Consider the following 18,047-nt stretch of genomic DNA (forward strand, 5'->3'; position numbering starts at 1 on the left):
AAATATTGCATGATAACTATAGGAATCAGTCAGAGGAGGTTAGAAAGGATTGGGAAGAGAGAGACTGGATAAGCAATTCACAAATAAACAATGGGGTATATACATTTGTCTCCCAAATATGCAATAAAATCTAGAAGATTTAGGATATTTATTTCAAAATGTTTACACAGATATTTTTATACCCCAAGCAGACTTCAGAGAGTTTTTCCTCAGGTAGACAGCAAATGTTGGAGGTGTGATGGGAAAGAAAGAGATACTTAGGAACATATTTTCTGGGAGTGTAATGAGCTGGCAGACTTTAAAGATTCCCCTGCAGACTACCCTACCAGAGATACTGGATGAGCAAACTGGGGTAACAAGGGAAATTATTTTTCTGAGCTATGATACAGAATCGGAATTGCCTAGACATAATAAGGCCTTACTGAGTCTAGTTATGGTGGCTGCCAACAAAGTAATTACTAGAAAATGGAAATCAAAGTCTAAACCAACTGTATTAGAAGTAGTGAATATAGTAACAGATAAAACAAGTGGAGTTGGTATCTTCAGAAAAGGGTATGAGCAAATTACATAGGAAAAAATGGGAACTGTAGGAACAATACATACAGGGGAGGAATGAGGTTTAAAAGAAGGCAGGATTCTAATGAGCTATGTAGTGCCTGACTGACAATGATTGGGTAGATTATAAGTGATGCATAATGTTTGCAAGTAAAATTATGTCAATACGGTCTGCTATGTTAAATGAACTAAGACTACCTCAGTACAGTTTGTTTTCATTTATATAAATGTATGATTGCCTGTCATAAGTGATAACTTAATAAAGATGCTTCTTGTTAAAAAAGGAGTATGATATCACAGTTGGGCAATGAACTTACAGACTTTGACAGTTGAATAAAATAGTCCATCACTTTTAATATTTTCAATGAGTATTTAGTAGTTTTTATTGACACTGGCAGATTTACAAAAAACATTACTACCAGAAAGCAAAAAAGTTAGAACGAGATTGTAATGCTTATTCTACTGGCACTGCCTACTCCTTCTCAAATCATCATCAACAGAGCAATGATCAGTCACCATTTGGAGGTGGCACCAGTACATTTCATGAAGTAAACAGGCTCCCACGTCCATGTCTAGCTCTACTTTTTTTTAGTGGCAGCATCAAACTTTACTAGTCAGACAGTCTCCATATCTAGCACAGTGATACAATCTCGAACAACATGTTCCAATAGTCTATTCGTTTCAGCAAAAGAACACAATGGGATGGATTCTGCCACAACAAGAACAAGCCATGAGAGGAACAACACAAGGGATAAGAAGGACAAGAGGAAGGGGCAGAGGCCAGGGGAAAACAACTTAAAAAGTGATGAGATTAAAATCTATAACCTTGCTAACAAAGCTGTTGTTCTCCTACATCTGAACTTGTTATCACTTGGTTTTACTTTTATACCCATCAGGAAGGTGGATATTGCTAAGATTTTAACTGAGGTAAGACTATACATGAGAAAGCTAAAAAACAAAAAGGCTTAAAAATAAATAGTTTATTACTATTATTTCCATTAGGATTGTTTTTTAACATTTTATTTTTATAATACATTTTTTTTATTTCTGCATATTATTTCTGTATGTCCTTTTTCTATTTGAGAAATTCAAATCGTGTGATGCATCATGTAACTTCTTTTATTTATTTATAGTAACTACATTGTTTTGAGTTCATTCTGATGAAGTCCTGTATTACATCTTGGACAGAAGTGCTAAATTCAGTTTTTTTGACCTATCATTGCCACTGGTGGCTTTTTTGGTGTTTGGATATGATTTGTTTCTACCTGGGTCCCTCTAAGTTTTTTTTTTTTTGTTTCGGATATAGCATGGGCTGATGCTCAAGGAGCTGTCTCACATGCTCAAGCGGCGTTCCCTCAAAGCTGCCCTTGCTTCTCTCTTCAAAGCCCAAGCAGAGATTTCCTTGCCCTACAACAGGAAAATAACATGGCCTAGTCTACCTCTGAGTGCGTGCAGCTCCCTCCCCAAAAGCCAAATGGGCCACACCCCTTTACTCCTCCCCTTCCTGCCTGACTCCTCCAGAGATGAAGCCACTAAATGAAAACCTGAGTCACTTGGACTGCAGTCAGGGCTCTAGGCCTCTGTATCACATAGGCAGACAAAAAAATGGCAAACTGAAACAAATGATAGTACAACTGAATGACAGACAGTTGGAAGGCTAAACACACCAAGTACTCCTTCCTTCCTTCTACACACAGAGATCATGTTTCTATCTTTGTATGTCTTACATTGTCTAAGTGTATTCACAAAGGTGAAACACTGCAGTCTACCCTACTGAATAACTGTGCCACAGCTTCAGAATTTTGCTCTACACATTCCATCTGATACTTGACACCATAAGGAAGGGCACAGCTGGAACTTTCAACATGTGGTTAGGCAGGGGAAAATATGTAGAGGCCCTTTTGAATCAAAAGGCTGTCAGATAATTATTATAACCCAGATGAGGAGGCAGTAAGGTCAGACATGGTGAATGACCTCATTAATGTATATACATCTGTTAAAAGACCTGCAGAACTGAGCTTTTTGTGTTCACTTTTCCAGTGCCGCACTGAATGGAACCCTGTTTTCAGATCCTGCTGCTCCTACCTCTGGCAGTCCTCAGATCTGCCATAACTTAATTTCTAGTGTCACATATATACACACTAACTGGAATGGGTATATAGCTAAACAGCCAGGATGCTAAGTACATAACTGGCGCATCATGACCCAACCAATTTGTAAATAATAATGCACAGCCTTCAAACTGCCAATCAAAACTATACCTAATCAGCAATATTAATATTATATGGCAAACTCTAAAATGAGATATTAGTTCAAAAATAAAACTGCATAAAATGTGATAAAACATCAAACGGTGAATGCATTCATATATTTTTGTTTTTTTATGTCTGTGACATTATGTGTGTGTAAATATAAATTATATATAGTTCTACATAGGCCTACCAAAAGCCAAAACATAACCAACACTCCTGCACATATTGTGCAGTGAAATGAATAGGACCTTAAATAAAATAATCACCCCTTCTTTGTGTATATGGGGTGGTGATGAACTTAGCCCCAACCTTTAATTTAGTAGAAACTACCTAAACTAATACAACAAAAGCAAACTCTTAAAACCAATGCAATTTGGAGATGCCTGAAATGTCTTTGTCATGGTGGTGTTCATTTAGAGTAGTAAATCTAATGGAAGCCAACAGTTATCAGTTACTTAATCTGAACCAACATATATTTGGGATGCCAGTCTTCAGTCAGCCATATGAGTATATATAAATAATTAAACTAAATATCAAAATAACCCTCTTTTTATTCTGGACTTCCTCACTGGTGAAATATCACCTCAGTAGATATCCAGCATCACTGTAAAAAAGGAACGTTTGCCTCAGGGGAAGGTCACTGATCTGCTCCTACATTACTTCCAGATGTAACACCACTGTTCCATCAGAAAAGGCAAAATATTTCTCTCCTTTCTTTTTCTCCAATCCCTTCAATGGGAAGACCTTTAAGGGTCTAGTCAATCATTCAAGAACCAAACTAACAATTTTGAGACATTCCTCTATTACCTGGAGTTAGAAGTTGTCATGGCATCCCTATTGTTTACTATTGATGAAATGTCAAATTCCTAAATTCACATGACACTATACAGGTCCATGCTAAGATCGTGCCAGGTAGTGTAATCCACCACTGTCACCATGATGGGTGCATTGCAGGACTTGCCAAGCTAGGTCGAACTGCAGTCCCTGCATGTATGCTGCTCTGATAGATATATAACCAATCACTGCCATGTCAAATTGAAGTTTAAATAGAACAGAAACAAGGAGTGTGACATTAACATTTTGGCTGTTCACATTAGTCATGTTTGTTGATAGAGAATGAAAAATATATTAGCATAATGTAAGATAAAGGCAACATGATACATCCTAGCATGAATATTCAGGGCACATAACTTCACCTCTGGACTTACAGTTTCCTAGTTAAGTTTTTCCTTTGGCATGTATTGATGTGACAACTTATAGCCATTCATAGGTTCATAGGTAGGTACTAGGCTATCGGCCCTGGGGCCTATACAAGCCCAGCCAAAAAGGTACCCAGGCTTTTGCCACCCAAGAAAATTATTTTCCTGTGCCACTGTCGAGCAGAGCCACAGAGGTGATCACCGGGGTGAATTTCCTATTTCCCATCCAATCATCAAGATTTTTCTTGAACAGTGCTAATGAGGAGCTTTGTTTGATATAGATAGATAGTTTATTCCAGAGTATGGGAAGTCTCTGGGACAGGAATCTATCCCTCCGGCATGTTCTGTTTATTGTGGTGACAAGGTTTAGGTCCCTAGAGTGTGTAGCTCAGAGGGATTGGGATTTCTTTAAGTGGAGCATGTCAACAGCTCTGGGTTTGATATAGTTTTGTATGTTAGGCAGAGATCACCTCTGAGTAGGCGATATGCGACGGAGTAAAGCTGAAGTTTTTTGAGATGGTCTGCGTAGGGCATCTGTTTGAGGCCAGTAATCCTCTTTGTGAGGTATTTCTGCAGCCTTTCCAGTTGTTGTAGATGTCTTGTGAGGTACATACCAAAAGGGGCATTGTACTCTATAATGGGTCTAATGAGTAATGAGTAGAGGGGAACAATGACCTTTTTTTGCTGGATGAGAAACCTTTTCTGATGAGGTGTGCCACATAGAAGGATTTCCTGACTACTGTAGCGATGTGATTATCAAAGGAGAGATCACTGTCCACCTGTGTCCCAAGGTCTCATATCACACTTTCAGTGTTAAGTATACTACCGCCTATGTTGTAGTTCATGGGTACAGAGTTTTTACCAAAGGGGATGACAATGCACTTTTTGGCATTGAGCTTGAGGCCATGGCTTGACACCAGGCATCTGTCTCAGTGAGGCCCTTTTGTAGGATGTCCACATTGTTAGGAGTTTTGATTATGGCTCCTAGTTTGCAGTCATCTGTGAACTTCGTTAACCAAAGACCATCAGAGAAGTAGATACCAAACAGGAGAGGACCCAGGACTGCACCCCGTGGTAACTCCACTTGTTAATGGTCTGAAGTCGGATTTGGAGTCTGCTACTTTTACAGTGTAGGTTCTGTCAGTGAGCCAGTTGGCAACCCATCTTGTGACGTAGGGATTTATACCTAGTTTAGTGAGTTTATCTATAATTCTAGAGTGGGGGATGGTGTCGAAAGCCTTGGCAAGATCTAGATAGGCTGTGTGAACCACCTTACCCTTGTCGACGGCTTTGGTGACGGCTTCAAAGAAGTCTATCAGGTTTAGGAGACATGATCTGCCTTTTACAAACCCGAACTGGGTGGGTTCCAGATTCTGGAGATTACCAATGTCTTTGTTTATAAGTTCCATGATGATACATTCCATGGCCTTGCAGACCAGGCTCATCAGGCTAATGGGGCGGTAGTTCCTGGGGTCCGTGGTGGCTCCCCCCTTGTGGAGTGGGATAACTGCTGCTGTGCACCATTCAGCAGGCACAAAGCCTGAGGTGAGGCTATGATTGAACATGGTACTTAGGCAGGGTGCCAGTTCGTTCTGTAGTTCATGCAGAATGCAGCCTGGGATGTTGTCTGGTCCCATGGATGCTGTGTACTTGGCTTTGGAGAGTGTGGTTTTTACCTGTGCAGCCGTGATTACAGGAACTTTGCATTCTTTTGGTATAGAGATGGGCTCTTTAGGGGGTGAGAGGGGGTAAAGTTAGCACTGAACCTATCTGCCAGGATGTAGGCAATATCAGTTGAGTCTGTATATTTAGTGCCATTGTGCTGTAACTCAGAGCAGATCTGAGTGTTGCCATTGAGATTCTTGACATAGCTATAGAATGCTTTGTGGTTGTCTTTAGAATCAGTGGAGATTTTGTTTTTGTAACTAGCTTTGGAGGATTTTATCAGGGATCGCAGCATCTTACTGAGGTTGACCAGGGAGCTCCTCCACTCGTGGGATTTTACTCTCTTTTGCAACAGTTTCTTCCTTCTGTTGTACAGTTTGTTTATGGCAGGGGACCACCAGATTGGCTTCCTTTTTTTGGAGGATAGCATCTTGGTTCTGTTTGGGATAGCATGATCCGTGCACTCATGTAAGTGCTTATACAGTGCAACTGTGTAGGATTCAGTAGTCGTAACTGTACTGTCCATCTGCATGGGTATCATGAAGTTCACCACTTCTGTCTTAAGAAGCATGAAGTTAGCTTTGGAGAAATTTTTTACCATGGTTTCCCGGGGGGTGGGGGCAGGATGTGGATATCTAGGGTAATTAGCTTATGGTCGGATCGGACCAATGAGGCATTGACTTCAGGTGTGGAACACCGGTCACTCTTGTTGGTAATGACCAGATCTAGGATAATGTTGCCCCTGGTGGGGGTGTGGATATGTTGATCCAGGGCATTGGAGTTTATGAATTCCAGAAAGCGTTGAGCGAAGGAGTTGGTACATGAGCAGTTTTCCCAGTTAATGGTGGGGTAGTTGAAATTGTCCATTATTAGGGTGTTTGGTTGAACCCTAATATTTTCCAGTACATCAAGAAAAGAGGAGTGGGAATCCTGGGGCATGGTGGGTGATCTGTAGCAAGCTACAATTTGGATTGCAGTTTTGCCCAGAGTTAGTTGCACTTGGATAACCTCAGCTACATTATGCTAAGCAACTAGCCTGGAGGTGTGGATATCCTTAATGAATATGGGCACACCTCCGCCTTTGGTGCTCCGGTCCAGGTTACATGGCCGAAAAGTGTGGTATGAGTTATAGCCTGGTAGTGCAGGGGTGCTCTCTGGAGCCTTGAACCAGGTCTCAGTCACTGCACAGATATAGATGTTCTCCATTTTAAGGAGTGCCTCGAGTGAGTGCATTTTGAGATTTAGACTTCTAGCATTGAGTAGCATCACCCTCAGTTTTTGCTTGCCTGTTCCTGTTATGGTGGTGAATGTGTCATTTGAACCTTGCCTAAAAAAGGCACTATAGGGGCGGCAAGAACCTTAGCCAGTATCCGGAATCCCAGGGGTGACAGGTGCTGGCCATCTCTGGCAAAGCATAGTGGTCTGTCGACCATGTCATCCCAGGCAGACAGATACTGGATCCCTTTAGCATGGCACCAGAAGCTTAGCAAATTGTTGAAGTCAATCATTTTGTCCTTCTACTGTGGCATCATTCTGGGTGATGGCAGAATGCTACTCAGGACTAGGGTCATACCTGCCTTGGCTACAAGATTGGAGAGCTCTTCCATGTCTCTTTTCATGTAGTCCAGGGAGGTACATCTCAGGTCGTTCACACCAACATGGACAATGACAGAGTCATATTTATACTTGTTGTGGAGTGACCTGAGTGCATGGGTTATGTGGCGGATCCTGGCACCCGACAGGCAGCTGACAGTAACCTTCTCCTTGTTTAGCCTATTGAGTGGGACATCAGTGTGCCTGACTATAGAGTCACCTATGACTAGTGTGTTGGGTACATTGTTTTGCCTTATTGGCTGTGGTTGAGTGGCACACTGAGTCTGTGAGCTATGTGTTATTTGGGTTGTGTTGGGGGGTGGAGGTTGCTTGCATTTCTGCTTTGGAGGTCTCTGTTGCTTGAGCAGATTATTATTGAGAGCCTCCTCGAATGTTTTTGTGTTTCCATGTGTGGATTTTGGTGGTGTAGATTTAGTGAGATTATGTAATGAGTGTAGTGTGGTGCAAGTGTTTACCTTCTCTTGACTGTCAAGTTCAGTCTTGATTGGAGAGAACTTTACCTCCAGTTTGGCTAGATAAGTGCATCTCTCACAGGTTGTAGTGTTGGGTGGTAGGAGGAGAGGGTTGTCAGTGTACATGAGGCAATTTCTACATTGTCCCAAGATGCCCAGATTCATTAGATAGACAGGAGAGAACACTCGGAGCTGACCCTTGGACATGCCTAAATAAAAAACTATTTTCCTCTAGTAATTATTCATTAATACAGACTCTGATTTTGCTTATGTCACTTTATCTATTCTGAAAGATGCAAATGACATAGTTATTAATACTAGCATTTTGTGCTTATATTAGAGATGGTCACACTTTTGTAGTATGGCTAGCAAAAGAAAAATGCAGTTTACAAATATGCATAGCATTGACTTATTCAGTCCTACATAATTGTCTACCTATGACAGTTTTTTATACATGTTTTGTATTCAGATGTAAAAATATCCATATGACTGTTGTTCACTGGGAAAATATTTTTTACAGTCGTCAGACTTCAAATGCACTTCCCTTTAAGTACAGCCTGCTTAGTTCAATACAGAAAGTGATTATGATTAATAAAAAACAAAGTTATGTGTTTACCATAACACTCAGTCTTCATGCAGCATATATGCCCACTTCAAATGGCTGGACTGGTTGCTGCATGTGGCACCACCTTGAGACCTACAGGGTTTTTCCCAAAGCTTAAGCTCCTCTCCTCACTCACGTGATGCACCATAGTTTCCTCTCATCTCCAGGATGAGTTTGCCCAAGGCTAAGATTACCTGATCAAATACCTGGCTCTGCAGTAGGGTTCATAATGCCTTCTTCAAAAGACCTCAGCTAATGTCAGCTAGACTGATGCAAAGGAGCATAATCACTAACAGGATGTGGAAGGGTACAATGAAATGGACTGATATGGATCATGAAGAACTAATGGAATGGTAAGTACATAGCTTTCATTTCTTACATGATGCAGTCCATCCATTTCAAACAGCAGAGCAGTGTCCTGAGCAGAATATCTTGGGTGGTACCATGATGGAATAACCTCTGAAAGGAAGACCTGGACCTTAAGATCCCATTCAGATTATAGCATCTTGCAAAGGTTTGTAGTAAAGCCCATTTTACTGCACCAGCACAAATATCATTCACAGAAGAATTTCTAAAAAAGGTTAGAGGCATGGACATTGATGTTGAATCAGTGCCAGTTTTACCTGGTATAGCCTTATTACTAGAGACATGATAGCATGCATTGCAGTCAGAAAGCCACTGTACAGGTTAACTTTGGATATGGTTTGGCCCACTCTGCTTGCAGTGAAAGATGCAATAAGCTGATCATATTTGTTATGGTCTTTCATTCTGTGTCTACTGAATCACAGCTGTCTGTGAATGTCCAACTAATGCAATTTGTATTTACCCTTGTTAGAAAATTAGAGATGATGACTGGAAGATAAACTTGTTGAGATTAAGGTCTGAGGCTGGATTAGTTCTCATTACATCTGAGTGACGTCTGCAGGTGCATCTGCAGTTACCTCCTACTGCTCCTCTACGCGTCAAATAGTACTTGCTTATACTTGCATTAATAATTCCAAAACTATGCTACATACGTTTCAGAATATTTTATCTTTAAGCATACATGATGGCAAACACAACTGTATTGATATTTGACCTCTGTCCATGAGTATTTGTTAGTATTGTAAGGTGATAACTTCATTTTTAAAGGCTCAGGCCACACCCACTAGGACTTAAAGGTACACAGTCAAAACAGTTGAATTGGAGTGAATGAGTGATACAGTCTTGTCTTTATGGACAATTAAGTAGTGGAGTTGAGAGGATAAGGCCTGTAGCTCCAAAATCCTTCTGGCTGATGTTACAACCATGAAGAAGAACAAAGCCTTCTAAGATAACTACCTGCTGCGGCCACTGGTTCAAAAGGGGAAAATGTAAATTTCTCAAAAAGATAAGGTCCCAGAGAGGAATGGTGCCTTTAAATGATGGGCTCAATAAGACACCTAGTCTAAGGAGGGACTTACAAACTTTTAGGTATGCCAAGAAAGTGAAATTAAATCCCTCATGAAAGTTAGAGAAAGCTATGAGCTGTACCTTCAAAGAAGAAAAGCTGGACCTTTTGTCAAAAATAAAAGCGAAAAAGTAAACAGCTAGAATTGGGGCAGTGAAAGGCTCTACCCTTTGTTGGCTTGCTCATATAGAAAATTTATCCACGTTCTCTTATATATCCTTCTAGTGGAAGATTTTGGGGATATCATCAGGATACAATCACCCTGAGAAAGAGTCTCTGGGGTTTCTAGCCATTAACAAAACAGGAAAAAACATGTGATTAGCTTGATAGAGAAAGACTGGAGGTCCAGATGAGGCTTGATGGATGGATGAGATGTGAGACCTGGATAAGGTGCCAGAAGAAGAGGCTTTTTTATGAGGTGCGTCCATTATAGAGCAAACTTACTTGTCAGGACCAGAACAGGGATATGAAAATGAGCTTAAACCCTGCACAATTTTGCTTACTGTTGGAATTTCATTATTAAAGGGGTTGACAGGAATACACACCATAAACCTGAAGGCCACTTATAGGTAAGAGCATCTGGGATGTCTGACCTTATAAAGGCATAACAGAAAAAAAATTTCTACATATGGTATTGCACAGGAATGCAAACATGTCACTGAAAGGCTTTCTCCCATGTGATTACCAGACAGAGAATGTTCACACAGCATCAGAAGACGTCTGCTGAGGTCTCACATGGGGGTAAGACTTGGTTTCCCCCTATTTGCTGAGGTATCACACATTACTGTGGACCACCTCTGCCTACTGGATAGTGTCTTTCAGGAAATTCCCATTGACCCTGGAATTTTTGCTTGAAATTTTGCTAAAAGGTTTTTTTTTTTGGGGGGGGGGATTTATGAAACTAAAAGTTCTCTGCACTTTTTTAGTTCGTAACAAAGGTTTGCTAAAGAGTAAATAACATCCCCCAACAGCCACAAGCATTTTCTCTCTTGTTCACTCTTAAGCAATTTCTCTTACTTGATTTTCAGACAGTCAGAACATATCAAAGGGTGTACTGATAAAGAATCTGTCTCCTTAGATAATGCCTGTGCCCAGTGCTTCTCAATGGCCCATCTACTGCAATGCTTACCAGCCTCATAGAGTAAGACATGATACAAGATTCTTACCACCTGCAATTCCAACTTATAGTACAGATTACTGAAGAAACCTTTACAGAGCATTTAGTGTTTTCCAATAGATCACACTTAAAGCATGTAATATGTGTCAGGCAGTATAAGACCTGAAAGTTAAAAGTGCCTGAAACATAAATGTATTTCACTATATGATCCACAGACCTGAAATCCCTATCAAGTTAGGTAGACTATAGGACTTTCTTCATGGGGGTCTCTTTTGGTTGTGGACTCCAACACCTTACACCATGTTTGTCCTTTGGAGGCTAAAGGATCTTGCCCAATTCCAGTGGAACACGCCTGGCCACATCAGGCTGTATTCATGACAGTATTAATCATGCGTTCTGCAGGAGGGGCCACCCAAGATGTGGATCTGGTGTGATTAAAAAGCATCCTTTAGACTTTCCTCCTCTGGAAAGGTGGTATCAACAGGACATCCTCCTCTGGGAAGGTGGTATCAACAGGACATCCCTTCTGTTTTATTAATTCTGTGATTTCCTCAAATTTGGGGTCATCTGGAGGGAATCAGTGGAAGTCTATTTTTCCTCTTCTTCTGGTGGACACTCTGAGTACATTTTTTACAAGTGGTCAGAACAGGACTCTTCAGCAGATGCTGTCTCTGCTCCATGTCTTGTTAGGATAATGATGATGGAAGGTCTAAGACTTCCAAATGAGAGGTGCCTCAGGGTAGAGATGATTTTGCGAGTACCCCTCTGATGTCTCATAACATAGTAGGTTGTTGTGACTACATGTCTGAAACTTCCTCCACTAGAGTAGAGGCCATCAGTACTGATGGCATTATTCCCACTGCCAACTATGGCCCTCAAGACATCATTGTTGAGTTAATGACACTAAGTCCCAGTGCCAACACCAATCATGGCACCTAGGATGGTTTTATTACTGATTCCCCAAATGCAGATGATGCTGACATTATGAATGGCACAGAAGACATCACCATGAACACCACTGCTGATTGGTTAATGTCAATAATCTGGTGCATAGTGGACCCTAGAACTGAAGGAGAGCATGTTGACACCACTAGTACCAATGGAGGTGTTTGCACCAATGGAAGAAGGACCACTGATGCCAATGTAAAAGATACAGAATTTGCAGTCATCTCCAGAATGTCCAGCACAGACACTGAACCCTGGGAAGGTGCAAAGTGGAGGTAATGGCTCCTTTTCTCACTGCCCAAGAAACAGGAAGGGGACACCTAACAATTCTGGGCCTTGACAAATGCTTTCATGATATACTGCCAGTCTAAATGTACCAACAGGCTCTTTACTGACCTATATGACCACATGTACAAGGCAGAAGAGGGTTTCCTTTCTATGTACCTGAATAACTCCCATGCTTAGAAGAAACTACCAAGTCTCATCTTTAGGGGTGAAATCCACAACAACAGATACCTCTAGCTGTGAGGCCCCAGCGGGTGAAAATTAACCAGTCTCCAGGGGTAGCTGTACTGTCCTGGAAGGAGATGGGTCAACTCTAGCTACCTTCAGAGAAGGGAGCCCATCAGGGTCCTTCTGTCTAACTTGTGTTTCTTTCTTTTATCTATTTCCATTTTACACTCAAGAGGTCATAATATCTTTGAAAATCAGCTTGTTTCTATGCTTCTGAAGGGTGTGACAACCAGAACACTTGGAAATGTCACAATCTGCATCTAAATGATTTCCACCAGGCATGGTACACAGAGATCATGTGTAGCCAGAAGAGGGGGTGGGCATCTTGTGGCCATACTTGCTGCACTTTTTGAATTCAGAGACCATGTCCATATTGTGCTCAATTGCTAACCCTAAAACAGCAGTATCAGTCGAACATACTGTTCAATTTCTAAAATCAAATACTACTCACTACAGTGTGAAAAACACACTATTTATAAGGAATACAACCAGATATTGACATTGAACAAAAGAAATGGAAAAGGCATAGGTTGTAGCCTGAAGAAAAAAAAAAAGCCAAAGAACAAGATGAATAGAAAAAAAATATGAAACTATCCACATTCTAAGGAAGAAAGCAAGGACCAACTAACCTCCCATAATTCTGTAACCTATTCATTTATTTATTTTATTTATCCTATTTGACCAAGTTAGTCCCACTAGGGTAGTGGCCTCTTTTCAAGGGAAACCTGATGTGGTATTTATGCTAACAGGGGAAATTTCCTGAGGGTATTGAGGAAGTTTCTCCACTCTTTTCGATCGGTTCCATAGGATCTTTTATATCCACCTGAGCTACCACCAACTCAAGCAGATGGGACCTCACTTTAATGTCTCATTTGAAGGATGGCATGCTCAAGAGTGTAGTATCTCCCACCCTCCCATTGCTCCACTACAGTGCCAGCAATGGTCACCTGGAGTGGAAATAGAACCCACAACCTTCTGGCCTTCCAGTGTCAAAGGTGAGTGTACTACCTTTTGAGCCACAGAACAACAGAAAACATATTTAGTATCCACTAAAGATAATGTTTTAGTCAAACAGCACTTGTCCCAAGGGTCACCTCTACAATGTGATCCATCAGAAAATTAGATCTATAGAGGAAAGGAAGTATAACACACTGAAGGAGCGAGGGGAGGTGTTTGAGCTTTGAGAAGTCTTGTAGGTGCTGAAGTGAGGCCATTTGCAGTGACCAGTCTTGTTGTTTGGAAGAGATAGATTGGATCATGTAAGACCTACTATATTTCTAGTAAAAACAAATATATATATATATATATATATATATATATATATATATATATATATATATATGGGTCTACCTGAAAACGCCAAAAGTCCACAACGCCGACAACGAGAGCACTGACACCGGAAGATCGACAACGGAGAAGACCGAAAGGTGAGAATCCCGCCGCTGAGAACACCGACATGTTAAGGTTAGTGTGCGATAGGAATGGATGTTAGGGTCAGTGTGTGGACGTTAGGGTAGGGTGTGGGTCAGGTAAGTGTGCAATAGTGGACTTGAGGGTTAGGGGCGGATTAAGTGGGTTATGGTGCGGGAAAGGTAAGTGTGCGATAGTGACAGACTTAAGGGTTAGGGGCGGATTAAGTGAGTTAGGGTTAGGGTGCAGGTAAGGTAAGTGTGCGATAGTGATGGACCTTAGGGTTAGGGTTTGGGTTAAGGTTAGTGCATAGATAGTTGTGTATGTAAGGTTTAGTGTAGGTTTGTAAGGTTTTTGGTGTGCTTGTGTTGTGTGTGTGTTTTTCAGGAAAGGTATTTGGTTTGTTGATTGTCAGGATTGTGGTTTGTCGGGCATGTGAAGTTTCGTGTTTCTGAACTTTCGGTTTTGTCGTGTATGTTATTTTGTTGTCGGTGTTTTGGCATGTCGGTGTTATCAGGTAGACCCATATATATATATATATATATATATATATATATATATATATATATATATATATATATCATTGAAATTTGGGTTTAATAAAATTATGTAACGATGCATTCACATCCAAAATAACTACAGTCATCTACATTATTTTGCAGTAACTATGGAATCTTATTAAAGACAAAGTTCATAAATCAAGAAGAACTTCTTAATTAGAAAATTCCTTATAATCAACATTTTATTTAAATATTCTACAGTAAAACTAAATCTGAAATGCTATCTGCATACACACTACAACCCTACCACGTAGGCGGTATTACAGTGCTGGATACTATTGGCTTTTCAACCATTTGGATTACTGATTTGACAAAGTCTATCATTTAGAAAATATATTACAAAACATGTTCTCATAAGAAAACTGAGGCATAAGGAAAGGGAGAAAACATAAAAGACTTGCCGCATCTGGGCAACAGTCTTAAATGCACATTAATTTTTTTTAAGGCAGGCAAAAACAGAACTGATAAAATGAGCTACATAGAAGTTCAGTTCACTCATATTACTCAGGAGCAACAGTGGTTTCTGCAAAGAAAGAAAAATATTATTCTACCACAGCCTCTTAACAGTGGATGCAGATAAGCATAGAGTTTATAGTGTAGTGGTACCAAACTTGAAACCTGGGTTTGAATCCCATGCATATTGTATACCCATATCCAACATATTTCACTTCTTTGTGCTTCTGTACCTTCATTGTACTGGATTTACTAATATGCACAAAAGTGTTTTTGTTGTTTTATCAAATTTTTATCGGACATATATTCCTAATATCACTACTGCCCAACTACTTCAAGCTTTCTGCATAAAACCATGCCATAGCAAATTGTTTAATGTCCTATTTCACTTGCTCTGGATATGATTAGCTTTCTGAAACATACTGACATTAATTTATCCCGACTGTGAGTTACATGTAACAAGATCAGGAAAAAAAAAATCACAGGCCACATACAAGAATAAAGCTAATAAGCTGTGGTTTACCTGGATCCAATTTTGTGAATGTTCCCAAAACAAAGTCCAGGGTAGAAATAGCTAGCAATGCTAAGAGCAAGAGCTGAAGTCGGATTATCCATTTCACACCGGCGAGGTTAATTCCCAGCAGTCCCAGCAGCACTCCAATTGAAATTCCTCTCACCACCCAGATATTGGTGAAATTAAGCAATTGTGCTATAGATTCAGCAAAGCCAGTGACGTACATTGCACCCCCAACACACTGTAAAATATGGTTATTAATGTCTCAGAATATTTTTTCTTGCAAAACTGAACTTTTCATAAAACAAGCATTTCTTCCACAATATACATAACACTATCTCATAGATTTTCATTTCTGAACCAGCCACATCAAGAACAATAGTGAAATAGCAAATGTACAGCGCTATGTATACCATTAAGAAAGAGAAAGGAGTAATATACAGATATGTAGCATTATATATAGTGCAATAACTTCAAAATAAACACATACTGTCCATTAACACCTAAAAGTTAAAATGAATGATGAGCTGAATACTGTGAAAAAAACAAATGTACAATATGGGAAGAAACAAAACAAGCATGGATAAAAATTGGTGTTAAGGACGTTAGGGTATCTGATAATTCAAAGTTGCAAAGAAAATCAAGCACTTGTCTGCAGGGGATGTTTTGTTGGGAGATGTGTTATGTTATCTGTGGACAGTGACATATCAGTATGCAAAAGAAGTATGTTTATATGCTAGAAAATTACATATGTCTGACGTGATATAAAATAATACGTATACTGGAAACTGGTTGTCAAAATATTGCAAATTTCAAAACTTACAAGTCATTACTGCTAGTTTTCAGCATTCAGCACCACATTAACACTAACTTAAGCATGCATATTGAAATTGTCAGCTCAAGTCTCAAAAGCCAATTTTGCGTATTAACTGCAAAATCCCTTTTGAGAACATAAAATGTTACTTAGTACACAAGCCTCAATTCTAAATAATCACAGTTATCATCATTGGACGTGCATGATGTGTGGTGTGTGTGTGTGTGTGTGTGTGTGTGTGTGTGTGTGTGTGTGTGTGTGTGTGTGTGTGTATGTGCATATATATATATATATATATATATATATATATATATATATATGTGTGTGTGTGTGTGTGTGTATTTCAGTTTGTTGCTATGATTACATCAAATTTTCCATACATTCTTCTTATGAATCTGTCTTATAGACAGAGCGTCAGCCAATGTTAATGACTGTAAGGACAATTATTTACTCAATGAATATAAAATCAGCCTTTTGAAACAAACAGCAGAATGACACAGTGAGAGCTAATTAGCATAAAAAAGAATGTTAACACTATACAAAATATTAATAAAAAGCTATGTAACTGTACACATTTTAAGGCTCATGCAGCTTCATTGTTATAACTCTCATCTTCAATTAATGTTTCAAAACTTAATTAAAGCTCATTAAACAAAATGCACTGTAGCATCCCCCCTCTCCAAAGATAAACTGTACTGATTAAATGAGCCTTTGGCTTCAGTACAAGTCAGTTCTCAGATGCCTGCGTCTGAATGCAGAAACTCATTAAATGGATGCATTCAGATTGCTTTAAGGAGTGAAGGAAGGGGCTGAGATTTCAGTATGATAGTGGTACTGCAGAAGAACATTATGGCCGTTTCTAAGAGAAACATCATAGTTACAAGTATATAACAACAAGGAATTAGGAACAGCCCAGTGGGACCAACACAGGGAAATGTTATCAAGACTGTAACAGAGAAAATGAGCACTGGAGTGCTTTTAATACTTTAAGAGAAAACTTCAGGGACTATGGCCATTGCCTCTAATATAACACTACCGGCCTGAAACCTGTCTTCTTTATTGAATGCACTATGGGCTTTGGTCTCTGTAACCCTCAGCTTAGAATAATAACACATAAAGACATGAGCACATTGGAGGCATAGTTGTGTCACTATTACTATGTCTTTCTCCCTCTCTCATCCTGTCACTCACTAGCTTTTATTGACTGGAGGGTCAGGTATAATCGTCACCTTAATCATCCATCTACAAAGAGAGCTGCTTATCAAACATTCAACATTTCTTCCTTTGCCAGCCATCTCAGGACTGGAGGTCATTCATAAATCCTAGTGGGTGATATGATGGATGTAAATCTCTCCTCAAAGACCATGAGGTAGTGAACAAAGCAATGGTTTTACATAAACATGATAAAAAAACAGCAAGATAAATTAGGGCATGACAACAAGTGGTGGCGTCGTAGCATATTACAAAGGAGGTATATTCTATACAACAGGATAACAAAACAACTGAATGCACACACTGGAGTTACTTGCTGCTCTGAAGTATAAAGAAAGAAAGAAAGAAAGATCATCATCAGTACTATTTTCTGTGGTCCTCAGTTTGTCAGGGAACACACTCACCCCAAAGTCCACAGCCATGTATAGGGATAGTTACTCCTACGCATTCTTTTATTGGGTTAAAATACTTTGCTTGAATCAGATAAAATACTAAAATGAGACATATAGAGGCACAAACAAATTAATTCTGCATTAATAAGGGTGAATAAAGAATTTGTATAGGAGGTACTTCACACTATTCAATATTGAATCTGTGAAAAGGAAATAAAATCCTTTATCATATGTAAATGCAATAAAACAAAACTGATTTCTGGTTATTTATTTTTCATTCATTCATTCATTCTTTACAAATTTATATTTGTTAATCAAAAATGTGTCCTGGTGATAAAAGCTCCAAA

General features: G+C 39.7%; 1 protein-coding gene across 1 annotated transcript in view; it reads right to left on the minus strand.

Moving 5' to 3' along the window:
* The window catches only part of SLC12A8 (solute carrier family 12 member 8), a 1,470,733-nt gene that overhangs the window by 924,914 nt on the left and 527,772 nt on the right, over positions 1-18,047 (minus strand). The window contains exon 4 of the mRNA XM_044075012.1: positions 15,292-15,523. Within this exon, the coding sequence (XP_043930947.1) occupies positions 15,292-15,523 (232 nt within the window). The remainder of the gene's footprint in view (positions 1-15,291; positions 15,524-18,047) is intronic.

The sequence above is a fragment of the Protopterus annectens genome, chromosome 6.part0 (assembly GCF_019279795.1).
Source record: "Protopterus annectens isolate FY-2018-M chromosome 6.part0, PAN1.0, whole genome shotgun sequence".
NCBI lineage: Eukaryota > Metazoa > Chordata > Ceratodontiformes > Protopteridae > Protopterus > Protopterus annectens.